Raw genomic sequence first — 21,168 nt, 5'->3', positions numbered from 1 at the left:
GTGCTTTTTTTCTCCTTCTACATTCAGTACTCTGTGGTGGGTCTTTCCACTTTTACTAGCCAAATCAATTTTCAAACGGTTCCTCTGGGAATGTGACTGTGCTTGGATGACCATATTTTTTTGCTCTCATCTTTTCATCAATATGGACCTGTCTGCGGAACAAAATACCTCAAGCCATTTAAATTGATTTTGTAATTGTCACATTTATATTTGTAAAAAGGATCTACCCGAATGCTTTACTCTTTGTTTGCTAGACTCCTTAGTGTCTAGGGACAGTTGCCTCGGGTGACTGGCTGAGTCTTGTTCTTTGTCCTGATGGCTATTCAGTTGAACCTAGAAATAATTAGCATGTGAGAACAGCAACCTAATTTTCTCCTTCTCAAGAAGAGCTTTCGTGCAAATTCTATGTGCAAATATATATATTTAATATATGCATGTGTATGTGCCCTACTCCGGCTCGAGGAATTAGTATTCAGAGTTGTCCTTTGTTCTGTGCATTTTAGTGAATAATCGTTGCCAATATCTCTTTCCAGGTGCGATGATGATTCGCTCCCAAATGATAAGGAACGATTTGCCAGGTAATATTTGTTGACTTTGCTATTTCTCCCAAATGCGTGCTGGTCATGGTGAGCACAACTAAAGCATCTTCATCCACAGCCTACAAGACAAATTGCATTCCAATCTTCATCGCCTCACCTCTGCACCCCGCTCACGTTAATGGCAAGTGTTCTGTAGTGTGAGGTCTTTTGTGGGTCTTAAATATTCTATAATTTGAGATCTCTTGTGGGGCTTCACATAGATATTATTCAAGTAGTCTTATTTCAAAGGCCTATGGTATGATTTGTTTATGTTCCTACTGAACATGCTAATATATTCCTGTAACTTATTCGAAGTTTAAAAAAGAAAAATGAAACCTACTTACAAAGTTCACTACAAAACTAAGAAATTGCCACAGTAAATGTTAGCAAAATATGTCTTCTTTTTTCCCCAAAAGGCTAACATAAAAGCAAGTAGAAAGAGGGTTTTTGCAATGTGAAACTTTTCAAGATTCACATGCCGACCATTATTCTGCCATCTACTGGCTAGGTTCTGAAAGTCCTTTTTAGATTTCACGTGAATGGGCACTTTTTTGCTAGCTTGTGAGACATTATTTTTACCTACATGGTGCTTGAGGCTGTTCTGTGATTTAAAATTCGATTCTTGGATATTGCCAGTGAACAGGGAGGCCATCTTGAGTATATGGACTGGGCACTGGCGAATAAGAGTTCCCCAGCTACATGATAGCTTCACTAAAACCAAAGATGTTTGGTATCAAATATCTCTATTAATAAACCCACACTGATTCCAGTGATAGATTTATTATTACATTCACGTAGAGGGTACCTTAGAGGTGCCCACTGAAAACCTAGCAACATCTAGTGTACCTGCGGACTGGTGCAGACCCCTGCAGTTGAGAGCCCACGGTCTAGGAGGGCAGAAACGATACCTGCTCCGGCAGAAGGTGTGGTCACTCCCTCTAAGCAGGATGGCAAAAAAATCAGCATTTCAAGGAAGGAAGCTTCAAAGACCTCTGTCGCCTTTATGTGACCCTGACTTCCCCCAGTCAGGGCCCATTTTGCACCAGGACAAGGGGGAAAATGAGCTAGTCTGGAGTGTTCACTATCGGGCCAGTTCCACCACTAAGGCGGGTTACCTGATATGACCAAAAAAAGTAGAATTCTGCCATCTTGGTTTTTTGTGGAATTAGTTTCACCGGGTCAGGGTTATGCCCACTTCCCACAGGAAGGGGTCAATATAGAGGAATTAGTCACCCTAAAGGTAAATAGTCCATGGGCCACTACCTGTCCCCTCCCCTTATTGCCCATAAATTGAGTATTAAGGTGGCACCCCTGATGCCAGGAACTCAGATTTGATGTCCTCAGAAGAAGAGGACAAAGCAGAGCCATGAAGACGAGAGCTGGAGAGACTGTGGACTTTTTAGCTCCAAACCCTGCTTGCCTACACCAGTCTTGACATACGTGAAGAAACCGACTCGTCCTGCAGCTGAGGCCCTGCCAAAAAACCAGTAGACTGCCAGCCCTTCACAAATTGCAAGCAGTCTCCCTTGGAGTGGAGGAGCTACCCCCTGAAGTCCGCAGGCACCAAAACAGCAGAGTCTGGTTTACTGTGTTGCCGCTCCCCGGTTGCACCGATGCGGCAGTCGCTCGGGAAGAGGTCACCATTCTCCAGAAGGTCAGGTCCCTACCAAGTGAGAAGACTCCAGGAACCACCGTAGGCGCACAGCACCAATACCCCGGGTATTGGACCTCTTGCAGCAACCAGAACCTGTTTGAGTCCAATCCGAACTCCAATGACACAGAGACCGAGCAACTGTTGAGGTATGTCCGCTCTGCAGAGAGCCACCTCCAGAGGTAGCCAGTTGGCCTGATTTTTGCACCCTCAACCAACGAAACCAACAGCCACAAGGACCTGCAACGCACCAGCCCAGTCTGCCTAATACCTCTGTACCCGAGCTCCTGGACTTGTTCCCATGTCCCTCTCTGCGGCCTGTTATTAGGTACCCCCCCCCCCCCCCTTTGGTTTAGCATGTAAGGCTACCAGCCCGACCAGCACCCGGATGCCATAGCACAGGTAAACTCAAACTGCTGGTAGTACTTTGGACCATATCCCTCTACAACCTTAAGTCTTGAAGGGGACCCCGGAAACCTACTGCAAGTACCTGTATGCCGTTTGTCTTTTTCTCCCTAGGAAAGCATTACGCTTAAAGATTCATTTAAGCGAACCTTTTAGTTACCTGTGAAAATCAATATTTTTAAAAGTACTTCTTGGTATCAAAATGCATAAAAAAAAATACAAGTGATCACGGATCTATTCTTTGTGTGTGTGCGTCTTATTTATCGCCTCTGTGAGTACAGCAGGCCTTATAGCCCTATGGTATGGTGCATTATATCCCATTTGAGGACATATCTTGCATGCACAGCTATGCCCCTGTGCTGTCTAATTCTATTACTAGATGGTACAAGTGAACAGGGAAGCCATCTTAAGTGCTGGCAGCCCTCAGAGGTTTTTGGAGGAGTCATAACTGCAGTACGAGTCAGGATCTCTGCGATTGTCTGGACGGGAGCAGGCAAGGTTTGGCGCCAAAGTGCGCAGAGAGTATATGTACTGGGCATTAGTCATTACAAGTTCTCCAGCTCCAGGATAGCTTTACTTAAATCTATGGTGTTTGGTATCAAACCTTTGGTCTTAATAAATTCATACTGATGCCAGTAGTGGATTCATCAAAACATGTACCTATAGGGAACCTTAGAAGTGCCCCCTGAAAACCTACCAGCCTCTTAGTTTGCTGCCTGACTGGTATCATCCAGCTTGACACCACAGACCTGTTTCTGACCCCTTGAAGGTGAGAGCCCATGCTCTCTGAGGCCAGAAACAATGCCTGCTCCGGAGGAAGGTGTTCACACCTCCTCGAGCAGGATGGCTAGTGATTTAGAATATCCAGGCTAGGGACTTCATAGCCCCTGCTGCCTTTGATATTCGACCTTGGCTTCCCCCAGACCTGGGTGATGCCATTGCCTGCCTTTAGGTCCATTTGGCACCACGACTGGCGGGAAATTAGCTATGCAAGTAGGGTTGCTGCACCACCAGGCTAGTCATGCCCCTAGGGTGGGCTGCCTGATGCGCTCCACGAAAGAAGGGTTCCACCATCTTGATTTTTGTGGATTTAGGAACTCTGGGACAGGAATAGGCCCACTCGCCATAGGAAGTGGTCATATAGGGGGTGTAGTGACCCCAAGGATAAGTAGCCCATTGGCTACCACTCTTCACTCTCTGTGCACTTAGGCGCCAAACCTTGCCTGCTCCTGTCCAGACAGTCGTGGAGATCCTGACTCGTCCTGCAGCTATGCCTCCTCCAAAAACCCATGAGGGCTGCCTACACTTTGGCAACCAGCCAGCATCTCCTTTGAAGTGGAGGAGCCACTTGCCTGCAGGCACTGCTAACCACGATGTCCGGTGTACCGATCTGCTGTCCACTGGAGCAGCAGCCACCCAGGAAGAGTTCACAGTGCTTCAGGAGGTCAGATCCGTCCCCCCGCCGTGTTTTGAAGCGCCTGGACCTTCGTCCCCCCGCCGTGTTTTGAAGCGCCTGGACCTTCAACACCTATACCTGGGGCACCGGAGCATTTGCAGCTACCAAGGCTTGTTGTGTGTCTAGTGCAGAAACCGCTGCCCGCCGAGGGACCACGGATCCAACTAGGCTGCCCCAAAAGTGGCCCTGCTGTCTGTTTTCTTTCCTCTCTGCAGGTCTGACCAAGAGCCGTGAGCGCCTTCGGACAGGGCCAGCTGACAAAACCCATCTGCACCCAAGCCCCCCAGCCCAGGCCAATGAACACATACTGTGCTTCCTGCTCCCAAGGCCCTCACAAACTGAGCTCCCCATTGTGAGCTCTGGGACTTGTACCCAAGTTCTCCTTTGCAGCCTGTTTCTAGGTGGCCTCCCTTCTTTGTCAATGGTCTAGCACGCAAGGCTACCAACCCGCCCAGCACCTGTGCACCTTGAAATTCCAGGGCAAGTAAACCTGAACTGCCGGTGGTTCTTGGGACCTTGAGCCCATAGCAACTTAGGTCTTAAAGAGGACCCCTGAAAGAAGACTGCAAGTACCGTTATGCAGTATATGTTTATTTCTCCATAGGAAAGCATTATGCGTAAAAGCTCATTTGTGTGCCATTTTTGTTTGACTCTAAAAACTGATTACTCAAAGTACTTGCCCAATTACAAAGTTCTTGGTGTTAAACATATGAAAAATACCCGTTCTTTTTCTAACTTGGTCTCAAGTTTCATCTTGAGTGTGTGTCTCGTTTATTAACTGTGTGTACAACACATGCTTAACACTACCCTCTTATAAGCCTAAGATGCTCAGCCACACTACCGCCAAATAGAGCATTTGGGGTTATAAATGTAAGCCCTGTAAACCAGTAAAGGTTGTCCAGACTTTCTACATAGTGTTTATCATTTTGGTACTGATCAACAACTGATACTAGGGGTTAAAGAGTGATTACTAACACCCTGACTCTCCTGTTTGAAGTATCATTTTGGTACACTACATAAAAAGCCACTTCTTACACAACTTAAAAAAATATATATGTTACACCATTTTACTCAAGTAATAAATGATGTGCTTATGTCAGATTAGACTCTAAGTATAGAGTGAAATACAGATCCCTTCAAGTAATGCTGTATCCACCACGCAGTGGGGAATAACATCCTACTTTTTCAATGATTAAAACCATTTTAATTGAACTCTTAAGGTTAAAAAAACAAGAGAGAATAGTTTTGTTACATAACCCTCTCTATAAATTACCATTCAGTGGATAGGGACAAGAAACCCTAGCTGTATGGGTATGGGTAACTCTGGCTTGGAATTGCATTATATGTCTTGGGCATCAAGAGCTCCAACAGGAAAATGCCTCCAGCTCCATACAGAAGTTTGGGGGGGGGGGGGTAGTATTGTGATTTTATTAGTGGTGTTGGTAGTCCAATTGTTAAGTACCTTTTACACAGGGACACAGTGTCCTGACACTGTTTGTGTATTCTATGTTTATTTACTGCTAATATTTGCACTGTTCACACTCCGTGGAAACAATGATTTTTCTTCTTCTTTCTGTTGAATGAGCATGTGGCTTCTATCCTACGGTATTCTTTGTTTGGTATTCTAAAATTACCTATGTTGTTATTGCTGTCTTCTGTTATGAGACAAATTGAGTCATATGATCTCCTACTGGAGAAGATGTCTTCCTCAATGCAGTGTCCCGATACACTTACTGCAAGAGAATTGTAATGTTGCAGTAGAATACCACTTGTCTTCCCTGACACATGTAAAAGAGTTTTAGGTAGCAGAACGATTTGAAAGGTTCAAAGTACCTTATAAAGGTCAAGGATCTTCTTTCTTTATGATGAAACCAGAGTGAATGTTACTTCATGCATCAGCTCTCCTGTTCTACACAGACTCTACTCTACGATATTTTTCCTTCATTTATGTCTGTCAAACCATCATTTCTGGGCTCCCACTGTCTAATAAACACGATTAACAATCATATGGTCGTAACATTTCCAATGTCAAGATTTACTGTACATCCTTTGGTTTCTAGTGGGGGGAAATATATGATATGTATTATATGTGTGTGTGTGTGTGTGTGTGATATACAAATTCAGGATAATGGGATGCACACCTTCTCTTAAAAAGTACCCTTATTCTGTGTGAATGTTTGTCGTCTATGTACTCAATCAATTAGCCTTTGTAGGCGTGCAAGCTTGTTTTGCGCTCTGTCCCAATGCGCTGCAATTGAAAACTGAACACGTGGGCACCACCTTTCGGTACCCTTAAAGCTGCACAGCCAAAAACGAATTCAATGAATCAATTCATTAAACCTCTAAATTTTTTCACTATTTTCTCCAACATATTTCATCTGTTTTACTTTTTGCTTCTCATCAATTCATTTTACTCATTTCTTTGCCATTCTTTCCAATTCAAAAAAGGTCCAGGAATGCCAGTTGTTTCCTCATGTCACGTTTATTGATTACCCAATGCATTTCGGGAAAATTCCCTTCTTCGGGGGTATGCCTATAATACAAAAGAATGAATCAACTGGTGTTTGCTTGTCTTAATTAAAAATACATGAAACATGCTCTACGCACTGCTAGTACTCCCTATTCTTGACTTTTTGTAATCTCATATATTACATTCCTGTGCATGTCCGATATTGTTTACATGTGTAACCATCTCCCTTGTCTTTGTAAATAGTGCCAATGTTTACTCAACAAACCCGCCCTTTCTTTGATCTAAACATCAGATGCTGACCTAGAAATTCGTCGCGCATCTTTAAACAAAGCAGCTTCATATTCCGTTTTCCATGCAACCTTTAATTTAAGCCAGCTTACCGTGCCATGAATCAATCTGTATTTTAATAAAATTCTTCTTCAACATGTCCATCTCCCATGTGTGTGATGTACATCATCTGACAATCTGCTAATGTGCCATCCTGGCCTATGTAGATGGTTCAAGTAAATATATTCTTTAGATTAATATTGTTGCTAAACATTTTTTAATTCATAAGAGATAGTTATGGTTTCATTTTCTTCATAGTTATTAATAACCAACCAACTCTGCTGCTGGAGACGTACTCTTTTTTTTCCTCTCCCTACTTCTTGCTTTAAGGGTACTTCTTGCTTACCCAGAGAAAGCCAGATATTGCATTGTGTGACTCAATGTTTTCTGCCAATTTTTACCAGAGTTTTCTGATCGGAATCTGAGAAGTCGCTTCAAAGTTGTATGCAGTATACGACTTTGTCCTCTTGGAATCCGTAATTCCACTACATAGCCATCCTAATAGCACAACAACCTGTTTTCCATATCCCCTCTCTCCCATGTGTTCATGAACATCTTTTTATTTTAATGTAGCTAATAGAAGTCACAAAAAATGGGCTGCAGTCCTGCCTCCTTTTTTTTTTTTTTTTTTTTTTTTTCTCTCTCTCCAAGAACAGTCTGTGCCTCGCGCACATGTGGACTCTACCCCATCAGCAGCAGGGAATTTGGTGTGTTAGACATATTTTCCACAACATGTTTTTGAAAGTATGACCTTTCCTTACAGAGTGGAGCTGGATTCTGTCCATGAATGTTTACAGCAGAACTCTCCATATTTAAGCTCTTAAAATGTAGTCCCTGTGGATTCTGTTGAATTTCTTATAAGGCAGTTTGTGCATGTTTCAGAGGATCAAAGTTTGAGGGTGTGATTGTGTAGGGCTGCAGGTCATGAAATAGGTGTTCACTATGGCAAACATTTATCTCTCTTGGGTACCAGCCTTGAGACCGCTATAGTATTGTTAAGTCTATCTAGAGTTACTGACGGTAAATGAATGTTTATTATTTAAGATGAAACCTGGTATATTTGGATAGTGAGTCACATTCACGGCATGCATACCATCTCTTAATGTGTGCAGGCTCTCAACAAGGTTTCTACTGAGCTTGTATTTTATATATCTCCTTAACGTTCATTTGTTGCCATGTGCACTGATGTTTCCATTCCTCTGCTGGGCTCCTTTATTCGTCTTGGCAATTTAATTCAGACATCTGCTTTTTATTTTGGGAACTATGAACAATTGTAGAGCTTAGTGACTTACAAAATAACTTTTATGCTCTGACCTGTCGCAGTCCTGATGTCTAGAACAACCACATTCCTAGAGCTGGCAATAAATCTCACCCATCGCTAAGCTACTGTGCTTTCATCCTAACATTTATGCTGCTGTAGCATAAATCTTTGTGAATATGAATCAATAAGAACTGCCTACCTATTACTGAGGTGAAATGTTTTCTTTATTGTGTCTGTTGATCAAAATGAGGCCGAAATGTATATTTATAAAGTAACTGTCTTATGCATCAATGTTTGTGTTGCACTAACTCGCTAAAGTCTTGTAATGTCAATTAATCTGTTGGTATTAGGGGGATTCTGTGAGTGCTCTATCTCCATGGTGCTACCTTTGGTGTTGCTGGTTTTGGACTTGAGCCTTGTCACCATGTCTTGCACTGTTGTAGTATGCTGTTGACATTTGTATAGCACATGGTATGTGCGTAAACTGCCTCGTAGCTCACTTGGCTTTCGAAGTGGTAGAGGCGATTGTAGCTTCTGTTTTTGGGATTTCCATTGACACCCGAGTCTGACTCATCTCGGGATGAAAATGTTCCAGGATTTTTGTACTATTACATGTCTGATTGTTGGTGTTATGTAATGTGCTGTAAGTGTCTGAGCGGTATTTAGGGGGCATTATCAAGAGGCTTGTCCGTGTCTTGAGCATGTAACATGCCCGTTGCCCGGCAAGCATAGTTTGTCTTTTCCTATTATTTCTCGCCGTTGGTAGTTTATGTATTCTTTGTCATGGTACAAGCGATGTTTGTAGCAATGTTATAAACCACTACATGGAATAGCTGTGCTGTCTAGAATGGATGTTATCTTGAGCAAATACTGGGAGCTGTGGGTATTTGTGATAGCGAATATTTGTGTTTCTTGTTTTGTGGTTGCCTACGTAGCTGGAATCAAGCCAGAAGAGTGATGTAGACCTGTGCGTGTTTGCACCAGAAAGTGTACCCACAGCATGTAGGTCCAATTAATTCAGTCTGACAATAGCAATATCAAGTTGAGGAGGCTGCTTTACACTCTGATAAAAATGAGTACTGTTGCAACAAGAATATCAGTCACATGAGTATAGGCTTTGCACACTTTAAAAGGTGCAGATTTTGACTCCTCCCCTTGAGTTAAAATTATGAGCAGGCATTCTGCATAAGGTGCGCACTGCGCTAATCTCAAACAGTTTGCAGGCTACTGCCTAGCCAGGTCACTCATGCCATCCTAATACCCTCCCGTCTATATTTTCTCTCACAGAGGCCGTTGCAGTGCCATTTGTAAATAATGTGGAATTCTCCTTCCCACCTTAACTTCCAACATCTTTACCTTTATTTTCAGTAACAAGTGATATTTCACAGCGGAAAATACAATGCGTAAGAAATGGGCAACGTATATTTTGTCAAAGGAGACATACCCTACTTCACTAGGTAGCTGTGGTCACCAGCACATCATAGATTGGAAGGAAGGAGCTTTTTTTCTAGTCTTAGCACAGGAGATCTAACCAGCATTGGCATATCCAATAGGTCTCGGCTTTGGGACCTTATAAGTAGACTACTGTCCACAAGTAGGCAGTACGCTTGTGAAAAGCACTGATGTAGTAAAGAAAATAATTCTGGTTACGGTGCAGTTATGACTATGACTTTTGTGTTGCATTTTTCACATTTTAAAGTGGTGCCACCTGTTTTTTATTTCTACATTAAATGTTGCACTAAAACGTGCAGGCTAGTGCTGCGAGATGTGATAGGGCACCGACAGGTAGGCACACCCTCCTCTTGTGGCTAAGGGTCGCACTGGCATTGCTCTCCATCTCTGCCGCCAGGCATCCCAGCTGGCGCCCTTTGACCCCGCCTTCTAAAGCTTGCATCGTGGGAGGAGGGTGCATGCATACATTGTGCGCCCCGATCGGAGTGCAAAACTAGTGAATGTGGGAGGGGTGGCGATAGCGAATGGGCCGCAGACCCTCCAGTCAAACTTTTTGTTTGAAAGAGGGGTCTGTTGTCCTCTTTGGGCCCGTCCATCTGTTGCGGGTGGCTGCAGTCGGGTCGGTTGTCAGCACGTCTGCTGTACTATAGTGTACCGAGGCCACCCCCACCTCCCCCAAGGTCATGGCGAGGAGTGCCTTATACAGAAGACTACCATTCAAAGTCACCCCCGCCCTCCCACACGCCTAGGACAGTATTTGAACTTGATGATCACGCTGCAGTGTTTCTCTTGGGCAGCCGGACTCGCATGGGTCGCAGGCAGTTGTATTCACTTCTTCTCAGAGCCCGCTGTGCAACAAGGCAAACCCAGGCGATTGTCTACTCTGCCCCCTTGCCACCAGCAAGAGGGCATGGCACCACTGTCGTGCACGCAAATCTGCATTTGTCTTTTTGTGACCGAGAAATCAAGGTATTGAGCCAAAGTGTTCCTATTTTACAACTCTAAAAAGGAAATCGGAAGGGAAAAAATACTGGAGCAATGTAATAAATAAAAAATAAAAAACACATAGGCGCGTTTGTAAAAAGGAGACTCACACTCCACTAAAACATAAATTGAAAACTCTAGAAAGGAAATTGGAAGTGAAAAGTATCAGATCTAATTGCAGAGGTCTGTACGCTGCCGAAAAGCAAGCCATCCGCATTCGATGCGCTCATAGAAAGCAGTCCGTAACAAGCAAAAGCACGGTGTGTTGCGTATAACCTGACCCACCAGGAATGCAGCTGCCACCCTGCGTGCTGCTGCTCGTTCCCGAGAGCAAAACGCTGTGGGAGTGAACCTTTGGAGTAGAGGTGGGACATGCACCCGCCTTTGGCCATTTGCGTGTGCTTTCATTATTGATAGACACACGCAAAGGCCAATACAATATGTGGGAGGAGTCAGACCCACATGGAGAAAGCCGGAGAAGCCACAAGAAGCCTCTCAGAGCAGCTCATGCATGCTGGCTCAGGCTCGACCTAAAAATGACCGAAACTGTGAGCCCTGTAGAAATTGATTTTAGTGGTTGGGGAACATCTGGTCTCCCAGTCTACTACCAAAGACCAGATGTACAATCCAGTCTCCTTCCTTTCATTACTCCTTTTTACTTCAACCTCGCATAGGGTGACAAGGCGCTCAAGATTTGCCAGGACAGTCTCATGCTTTCACCATCTGTCCTAGCAAATGTAAGAAAGATTTTGAATGTCTGTTTTTAGAGAGCATCAACTGAATACAGTAGGAGGAAAGATCTTATGTGCTAGTGCAGATTTGGTAATCTCCATTATCATGGAGCAATTTATGACAGATGACACTGCGTGTAAAGTTGCATTTAATTTCCATAAGCGCCTCATTTCTGTGTGGGTGGATCCTGTAAAGTCATACTATGCCTATTGAGCATTGTAAAATTGTAGTTCTATTTCTATGTTCATGCAGTGGTCCAGTTTTTTAAAATCCGGTCACCACACTCTTTTTAGTAATTTCAAAACCTTTACCAGAGAAGCCCAGTGTTTTTCGCTAAAGATCCAATTACTCGGCAAAGGTAGCGCCTCTGTCTGCCCTATTAAAGGCCTATTTTAGTCAGCAAAGTGACTTGTCTAGCACCACAAGGCCACCTATGTATTTTCTTAATCATTTCTTCTTTCATTTTAAAGCTTGGAGGTTCTGAGAAAGTGCTGTGTGTGTTGCTGCGTTTGCATGTCTGGTACCTGCTTTGTGTTCTGTTTGTGACATCTGCAGTTAAGAGTACCTCTCCCAAAATGTTTTTTAGTATATCTCCTCCTTCTCCCTCTGAACCCTAAATTAGATACCCATCTCTCTCACCCACACATGCTCACTCACTCTCCATTCTTCTTATGCGTATTGTATTGTCTCTTCCTATACCCTGCATACCAAACCCTAGATTATTCACTGACTTTACTAATTGGACCACTGTTGGTGTTGATACTTGATAGAACAGCACACTATAGCATGACTTGCAAAGTGCGGCCATCTATTTCATTATGATCTGATCTTTGTGCTCAGGGAGAACCACAGTGAAATTGAACGCCGCCGTCGAAACAAGATGACCGCCTACATCACAGAGCTGTCAGACATGGTGCCCACCTGTAGTGCCTTGGCACGCAAGCCAGACAAACTGACCATCCTTCGCATGGCTGTGTCACACATGAAGTCCTTGCGGGGCACCGGTAACACATCCACGGATGGCACCTACAAACCTTCCTTCCTCACCGATCAGGTACTTGCAAGTTAATGTCTATATTACTTGTTGCTTCTGTTTGATTTATTAATTTAATGTTTCTAATTAGAAAACAGTGTTAGCTCAGGTAATGGCCCTCAGTACATCATTCATCAGTCCTTTTGTGCAACACAAATGTGCAGTTCTCCAGTAATGAATCTTTCATAGATTCACATGCTTGAACTCACTGCATGCCTAGGTATTGAGGGTCTCTTACTTTGTTTCAGTTGTGATGTTCTACGTCCTGTCTGGGAATGCTTTGTTTTGTTTAAAACTAGGGGTTTCAAGTGCTGCATGTTCATGATTTTGCCAGAGATGCAGATGACTCACCAGTGTCATTTACTTCATCACAGGAGCTTAAACACCTCATCTTGGAGGCAGCAGATGGCTTTCTCTTTGTGGTGTCTTGTGAGACAGGACGGGTGGTTTATGTGTCTGACTCAGTGACCCCTGTTTTGAACATGCCGCAATCCGAGTGGTTTGGCAGCACCTTATATGATCAGGTGCACCCCGATGACGTGGACAAGCTTCGAGAACAGCTTTCTACATCCGAAAATGCTATGTCTGGTAAGAATCGCTCAGAGGAGACCTTTGTGGTGTTTACACCTTAATATTGTAGAGTGCATTTTTGACCTTGTGTGAGTGAAGGTGAAACTGTTTTGCAAATGTTATGCCATTCTTTAACCGAGATGTTGCAGTTTTGACATGAGGGTCACACAGGCGTATTCTTCTAATTTAAAATTTGGAGCCCAAGCACTTTATTCCTTATTAGGAGTTAGAACGTTTTTCTTGCTACAGTTTTTCATGCAGTTAATCAGTGGTTTGCATCTCTGCCTATATAGTACATGTAAAGAGTTAATGCCTGTGAACATCCTGTGCAGACATATAGCAAGTTCGGCCTTGTAAAGAGGAATGGTTTGTGTAGTCATACAGTTAAGACTGCTTTTAAATAGAGAGCGCGTGTTGCCATCATATAGTGTGTAAATTCTTGGACATGGAGGTTGAGCAGTGCCGTCCTTCTGTTGGTAGCGCGTTTAATAGAAGCTGTGCTATTAAGGTTACATAATGTGTAACTGTGTCTGTAGCATATTTATGATTTGAATAACGTCCTTTTCTTACTGTTGCTCCTTCTTCAGGCCGTATCTTGGATCTGAAGACTGGAACTGTGAAGAAGGAAGGTCAGCCGTCTTCTATGAGGATGAGTATGGGATCCCGACGGTCCTTCATATGCAGGATGAGGTAAGATTAGGGAACTTATTTAAGGAAGTCTTTCTGATTTTATGTTTCTTATTAGCCACATTTTTAACACTTGAGGTTTTGCTCATTAATATGTTACTTGCAAGACAGGCAGGATTGCTCACAAACATGACTGCATTTAATAAGAAATGTTTACTAGGTATGGGACCTAGAAAATCAAACTTATGGTTTGAATTGTTATGCTAACTATGTTCTCAATTGCTGTAGTTTATTTTTTTATTTTTTTTAGAATCTCCATAATTTTGACATTATTCCAAATAACAGGACAGACACAGAAAACTTTCCACTTCTAAACATGTAACTTGTGGCTGCTAGGAGATGACCAACATTATCGGTTGCAAGCATGGCTCTTAGAGAGGCTTGATGATCTTGCCCCTATGAGGCCCCCCCGCAAGGTAGATAAACGTGCATCTGCCCCGTGGTTTACTGAAGCATTGGGGGTGTCACGTCGGCAATGCAAGGTGGCTGAAAGAGTATGGCGCGTAAAATATGACCCGGTGGCTAAACTTGCCTACAGGTCTTTAGTGAAAGCATATCATCGAGACATCCTTTCTGAGAAGAAAAATTATTTTGCGAGGAAAATTGAAGCTGCCTCAAACTCTTGTAAGGAGCTATTCGCCATTGTGCGGGAGTTTACGGCGTCACGTGCTTCGTCGAGTCAGACTCCTCCCCCAGAGTCTTGGGTCAGTGCGATTGCTAACTTTTTTACTTCGAAGATCAGGCTGATCCAGGACTCCTTCCCCTTGCAGGAGCCAGAGGCGCCCTGCCAGGCGGCTGATGCCCCGGTCGTCTTGTCCAATGCAGGCCCGGTCCTGGCAGTCTTTCCCCCTCTTTCCACTGCTTCGTCGCTGGATCTGATGGCCCGTCTGAAATCGGGTTCACCTCGTGATGCCTGCCCCGCCAAATTTCTGGCGAAAATGGCAGAAGCCGTTAACCCATATGTGAACCCCCTGCTGAATTGTTCTCTTGAGCAGGGTGTGGTTCCTCAGATATGGAAGCAGGCGATGATCATTCCCTTGCTTAAAAAGCCCGGACTGGACGCGGAGGTGTTGGCAAACTACAGGCCTATTTCGCTGTTACCTGCTTTTGCCAAGATTATGGAAAAACACGTGCATAAGGTGCTCACCGATTATCTGGAGTCTCATGAGCTACTGCACCCTACTCAATCTGGATTCCGCACCAATCTTAGCACCGAAACAGCACTTCTAGAAGTTTCGGAGGCGATTAAGGAGGTGCTGGATTCAGGTGGCAGGGCGATGTTGGTGATGTTAGATCTGTCGGCGGCCTTTGACACCGTTCCCCACGAGGGTCTCCTCGCAAGACTTTCTGAGATCGGTCTAAGGGGGACGGTGCTCAGCTGGTTCCGTTCGTTCTTGGCGGGCCGTCGACAAACGGTCTGGGCCTCTGCTTGCTCCGCCGAGATGTCGCCATTGGGTGTCGGAGTCCCTCAGTGTTGTCAGACTCTTTTCAACATCTTTATGACCCCTCTGGCGGCTCTGGCGGAGTCTTTCGGGGCTCAGATCGTTTCCTACGCCGATGACACCCAGCTCCTCTTTACCTGTGAGAGGGGTGCGGACTTCGATGGAGAGAGTATCCGGGGTTGCCTTGAGGCTGTTTTTCGCTGGTTCCAACATAGCAGCCTCAAGTGCAACTCGGATAAATCCGAGGTCCTCTTCTTTAAGTGTAGCTCAGATCCAGATTGGAAGGTGTGGTGGCCAGAGAACATGTTTCCACCAGCAGGTTCGTCCCAGGTGGCCAAAAACCTAGGGATTAAGATCGACAACGGCCTAACGCTGCGCTCTCAGATAATCGGTCTCACTGGCACGTGTTTTGGCCTGCTCCGGATGTTGCGCAAGTTTCTCCCTTTATTATCGGAGGAGCATAGGAAGATAACAGTGCAGGCTATAATTGGCTCGAGAATTGATTATTCGAACATTCTTTATCTCGGCCTGCCAGAATATCTGCTTCAACGGCTTCAGGTGGTCCAGAACTCGGCAGCACAGGCAATCTTTGGGCTATCTCGCCGTGCCAGAGTCTCGGGCCTCCTGCAGTCACTGCACTGGCTTCCCGTCCGGAAGCGGATAATCTTTAAGGCCTTGACTCTAGCGCATAAAGCTCTTCATGCCTCAGGGGCGAAATACCTTCAAAAAAGGCTCGTCTTATACCATCCAGCCAGGCCCTTGAGGTCAGGATCCCTGTTCCTCGCCACGGTTCCTCGCGTAAAGAGGGCTCGTATTGGAGGCCGTTCTTTTAGACTGTTGGCCCCCCAGCTGTGGAATACGCTCCCAGTGGCATTGCGTAGCACATCTAACTTATTGGCATTTAGGAAGGGTCTCAAAACCTGGCTTTTAACTTCTTAGTTTTCCCCTGGGGTTTTTTTCGGGATCTTCGCTCTTTTTCGTTTTGTGTTTTTAATTGTTATGTTGTGAGACAGGTGTGCAAATCAAAGCGCCGGGACACTCTTTGAGTAGCCGTGCGCTATACAAAACCAAGTATAACATAACATAACTCTTCTTTAAAAGGACTTTGTTTGCAATGTTTTGTAGCAAATCAAAAGCTGAGCACAAGTGCCCCCTCCTTGCACCAAAAGACCGGTAAAAACAAAGCTCTACAATGTAACAGGGTTTGGGCAGGAATATACACTTAGAGAGGTTGCTGGGGAGGTGGTGAAGAGATGAATCACGACTTCTGACCAAATGCCAGCATAAGGTATACAGGGGGAATTATAAAGAGATTGGCATAAATAAGGCTTAGTAAAATAATAAAGCTATAAATGGTTGATGACTGGTAACATCTAGTCACAGTAGATCGCTAATATACTAGTAGTATAGGGGGTGCCTGATGAAACCTGGAAATTGCGATTTTTCTAAAACTTGACACAAACTTTCAGATTATCTCTTGAGTTGTTTAAAGCAATCGCGATCATCCGGTTTCTTATGAGTTGCAGACAAATACTGCATAATCGTACAAATCTAAAATACTATTCATTGTGTGTGTGCGCATACTGGTTCAGGAGTATATTGGTTGGGCTCTGCACCTGTAGGGAAGAAATTATCTGACAAAGTTTGTCCGAATTCTCCATGTCTAACAGAACATAACTCGCTAGAGAGGTAGTGGGAGACACCTGCTAGTTCCACTTTTCTCTGTAAACGGTACATTTCATTTTCCAGCTAAGAGGGGATCTACCGGCGTAGCTAGGGGAGGGGGCGGTCCGTCCCAGGCGGCACTATTTAGGGGGCGGCAGCTGCGTGGTACTCGTGTGGCCAGCCCAGGATTTACTTAGGCACATAGTCGAGCAGCACTGCACACGTCACGTGTATGTAAGTGCACTGTGCAAGTTAGGATTGGACTGCACTTGTTCATTCAGTTTCTCTTAAGCGTTCCGATGCCCGACGTTGACTGCAGTGCTCCCAAAAAGTCAAATATACTCCTATGTTCGCCCCGCCCGTCTCTCTGCTATCGTCTCCGTCCTCGTGTGCTCTGGTATGCAAGGCTCACTCCCAGCGCCGCAATAAGCAAAAATTCAGTTTGTTACATTTTGTGGACTAGCCAGAAGGACCCCAAACATGTCTCGCGTGTTAACCGGAAGCACTCCCACAGCCACAGAGGAAAACCGACTGCTGGGTAAATAGAACAGGGAGGGAAAGAAAGAAGGAATGTTAGAAGAAAAGGGTGAAAAAAAAGGAAGTAGGGATGATGGAGTAGGAGGATGAATGGATATGTGGATGAATGAGTGGGTGAAAGAAGAAGTGAATGATGATGGATGGACACATGAAAGTATAGTAAAGGGATGGGTGGATGGGTGAGTGCGTGAATGGATAGGTGGATGGACAAGCGAAAGGATGGCAGAACAAATGGATGAATCGTTGAGTGAATGAATAGATGGAGGGACAGCTGAAAGGAGGATAGAGTAAAGGGCTGGATGAGTGGGCGAAAGATCTGTGAATGGAAGTCGTAGTGGATGGATGATGAATGGATGGCAGGGTGAATAGATGGGTGGCAAAGTGAATAAATGTATGGATGGATGGCAGATTGGATGGTTGGTAAAGGAATGGATGCGTGGCAGCGTGAATGGATTAAAGGCAAAGTGACTGAATGCATGATTGGATAGCAGAGTGGATGGATTGATGAATGAATGGCAGGATGGATGGCAGAGTGGATAAATGGATGGATGAGCAGATGGATGGCAGAATGGATTGATGCATGGCAGAGTGGATGAATGGGTGGTTGAATGGATAGATAGAAGATTTGATGAATGGATGGGTGGCAGAGTGAATGGATGGCAGAGTGGATGGCAGAGAGGGCGAATGACAGAGTGGATTGATGGATGGATAGAAGAGGGGATAGGAGGATGGATGAATGGATGGCAAAGTAGGCTGATGGATGGCTGAGTGGATGAATGGAAGAGTTAATGAAATGATGAAAGGATGTCAGTTGATCGATGAATGGCAGAGGTGATGGTAAGATAAAAGAGTGGAGGATGGATGCAAAGAGAATGGATGGCAAAGATAATGGATGGCAGAGTGAATAGATCAATGGGTGGCAGAGTGGATGGATGTTTTTTAGACTGTATGGATGGGAATATTGATGGCATAATAGATGGATGGCAAATTGGATGGATGGATGGATAGATAGATAAATGGATAGAATGGGGAAATATTGAATGATGGATGAAAGAATGAATGGATGACAGAATCTAAATGTGAAATAGTGGATGCCAGTAGGTGGATGTAAGGGTGAAAGAATGAATAGATAGATACATGGATGGAAGAGATAATGAAGCTGTTCTATTGCTATAGCTTTGCTTATGTTTCTAAATACTGTTGTTGTTTGGTAGAGTGTGGGTGTAGAGTGTGACCTATGTGGGAGTTGTTTTGGTGGTGTGCTTGATGTCTAGCGGGTGGTTTTACTGCTGTTGTCTTGTAGCAGCAGTTCAGTATGGAGAAGTGTAAGAGGAGGAAGGGATACATTTACTTATGCATTTAGCTACCATTTTAGTGCTGGTGGGCCTTCATCAACTGAGACTTGACCATCGAGGTTTGCTGTAGGCTTACGCCACAGTTTCACACCCTTTCTTATGTAGTGGAGTAGAGTGGCGTTGTAACTTAAACCTTGCCAATCCACCCCTGCTGCTCGCCGAAATTTTTCCCCAGATCCACCCTCCCCGCCGCTACCTGCCATGGGCGGCAATCTGGGGGATAGCCCCGGACACCAGAAGCTCTAGCTACGACACTACGAGTCCTTCAATAATATCTGCCTTTGGGTCAATTTAACAAAAGGATAATGTTACTTACCCAATAAGCATCTGCTCTTGGCATGTAGAGCTGTAGATTCACATGCTTTGCATACTCCTGCCATCTGGTGTTGGGTGCGGATGTTTGCAAGTTGTTTTTCTTCGAAGAAGTCTTTCCAGTTTCTAAGTAGGTGACGACTCCTTTCGGTGACTGTGTTAGATTGTTTGCCTGCAGAGGGTGAGAATAGAGTTAGTAAGTAAAGAATAGATATGTCCATGCATATGTATATAGATTGAGAGAGAACTGCAACAGGTACAGGTACCCAGGGAGGCGGGTGGGCGCATGTGAATCTATAGCTCTCCATGCCAAGAACAGATGCTTACTGAGTACATAACCTTATCTGTTCGAGGCATGTGTGCTGTAGATCACATACTTTGCATAGATTATACAGCAGTATTCTCCCAAAGCGGTGGTTAACCTGTAGCTGTTAGTTGTCTGAAATAGTGGTCTATGTACTGCCTGGCCCACATTAGCTTGTTGTCTCGCTAACACATCTACAGAATAATGTTTGGTGAATGTGCACGGTGTAGACCATGTAGCAGCTTTAAAAATGTCAGCTATGGAGATGTTTCCTAAGAAAGCCATGGCCGCCCCTATTTTGTGAATGGAATGCGCTCTAGGAGGTACTGTTAATGTTCTCTTTGCTTTGGCATAAAAAGTTTTGAATGCTTTTAACAATCCATCTGATAATACCTGACTTGGATATGGGATTACCCTTGTGTGGTGGTGCAAAAGCAACGAAAAGTTGTATAGTCATATAAAATGATTTTGTTCTTTCAATGAAATGTAATCGGGCTCTTCTGACATGACATCTAAGGTGTGTAGAGCTCCTTCTGCCACAGATTCAGGCTGAGGAAAGAATACTGGTAATTAAACTGACTGACTGATGTGAAAGGCAGATACTACCTTGGGTAGAACTTTGGGGTTAGTACGAAGAACCACTTTGTCTCTGTGAAGTTGGAAAAAAGGTTCTTCTATAGTTAGTGCCTGTAGTTCACCCACTCTCCTCAGTGAAATGATTGCAATGAGGAAAGCAGTTTTCCAGGAGAGAAACTGTGGCTCACATTTATGCATGGGTTCGAAAGGTGGGTCCATTAATCTTGTGAGGACTATGTTGAGATTCCACACTGGAGCTGGTGGAAGTCTTGGTGGTATAACTCTTTTGAGCGATAAGTGTTGCCTATTTTGTCGATACGCAGCTATTGCAGCGAGATGTAGTCTGAGAGAAGTGTAAGCTAGTCCTGACTGCTGAAAGTGGAACAGGTAACAAATGATATTTTGTATTGAAGCATCAAGAGGATGGATCTTGTTGTAATACAATAGATAAAAACATTTCCAATTGGCTGCATAACATGCTTATACATTCTGGTGGGAGATTTAGATAACCAAACACTAACTTCAGGAGCCAGAGTGCGAAGTTTAGTTGTTTGGCATCTGGGTGTCTGATTTATCCATGGCTCTGTATGAGGAGACTGGATATGAGGTGCAGCTTTTGATGTGTAACTAGTGACCGCTCCAACAGGGTGATGTACCACAGTTGACAGGCCCATGTGGGAGATCAGTGTGAGGGATGTTTGCCTGAGTTTCCGAACCACTAATGGAATGAGTGGGAGAGGCGGACAAGGGTAGGCAAATATCCCTGACCAGTTCATCCATAGTGCATTGCCTTTGGAGAGCGGGTGTGGGTACCTGGAGGGGAAGTTTGGGCGTTTTGGGGTGTGGCAAAAATATCTATTTGAGGAACTCCCCAACTTTGAAAGTATTGGAGGAGAACCTGAGGGTGAAGTTCCCATTCGTGTATTTGCTGTCTGCAGAGGAGATCGGCAATCTGATTGTTCACTACTGGTAGGTGTTCCTCTAGGAGACAGATTTTGTGAATGGCCCACCTCCAAATGTCTTGGGTCAAGTGTGACAGTTGGAAAGAGTGTGTCCCCCCTGTGTTTGTATGTAATACATAGCTGTCATGTCTGTACACACTAGAACAGCTTTGCCTACCAGGTGAGTCTGAAATGCTTTGAACACTATAAAGACTGCTAGCAGCTCCAGATGGTTTACGTGGAGACATTTTTGCTATTGACTCCACAGGCCTTGCACTGTGTGGTGCAGAAGATGAGCCCCCCAGCCAGTGAGGGATGCGCATGCGGTTAGCATTACCTGTGGAACTGGGTCTGTAAAGGGCCGCCCTTTTGATAAATGTTGTGGGTTCCACTACTGCAGAGAGCGATGAGTACGGCTGCTTACCAACAC

General features: G+C 44.5%; 1 protein-coding gene across 1 annotated transcript in view; it reads left to right on the top strand.

The window, feature by feature from the left end:
- The window catches only part of ARNT (aryl hydrocarbon receptor nuclear translocator), a 222,103-nt gene that overhangs the window by 40,511 nt on the left and 160,424 nt on the right, over nucleotides 1-21,168 (top strand). The window contains exons 4-7 of the mRNA XM_078670040.1: nucleotides 534-578; nucleotides 12,157-12,370; nucleotides 12,724-12,937; nucleotides 13,507-13,609. Of these exons, the coding sequence (XP_078526166.1) occupies nucleotides 534-578; nucleotides 12,157-12,370; nucleotides 12,724-12,937; nucleotides 13,507-13,609 (576 nt within the window). The remainder of the gene's footprint in view (nucleotides 1-533; nucleotides 579-12,156; nucleotides 12,371-12,723; nucleotides 12,938-13,506; nucleotides 13,610-21,168) is intronic.

This window comes from Lissotriton helveticus, chromosome 12 (genome assembly GCF_964261635.1).
Source record: "Lissotriton helveticus chromosome 12, aLisHel1.1, whole genome shotgun sequence".
Classification (NCBI taxonomy): Eukaryota; Metazoa; Chordata; class Amphibia; order Caudata; family Salamandridae; genus Lissotriton; species Lissotriton helveticus.
This window is presented reverse-complemented; position numbering and strand designations above follow the sequence as displayed.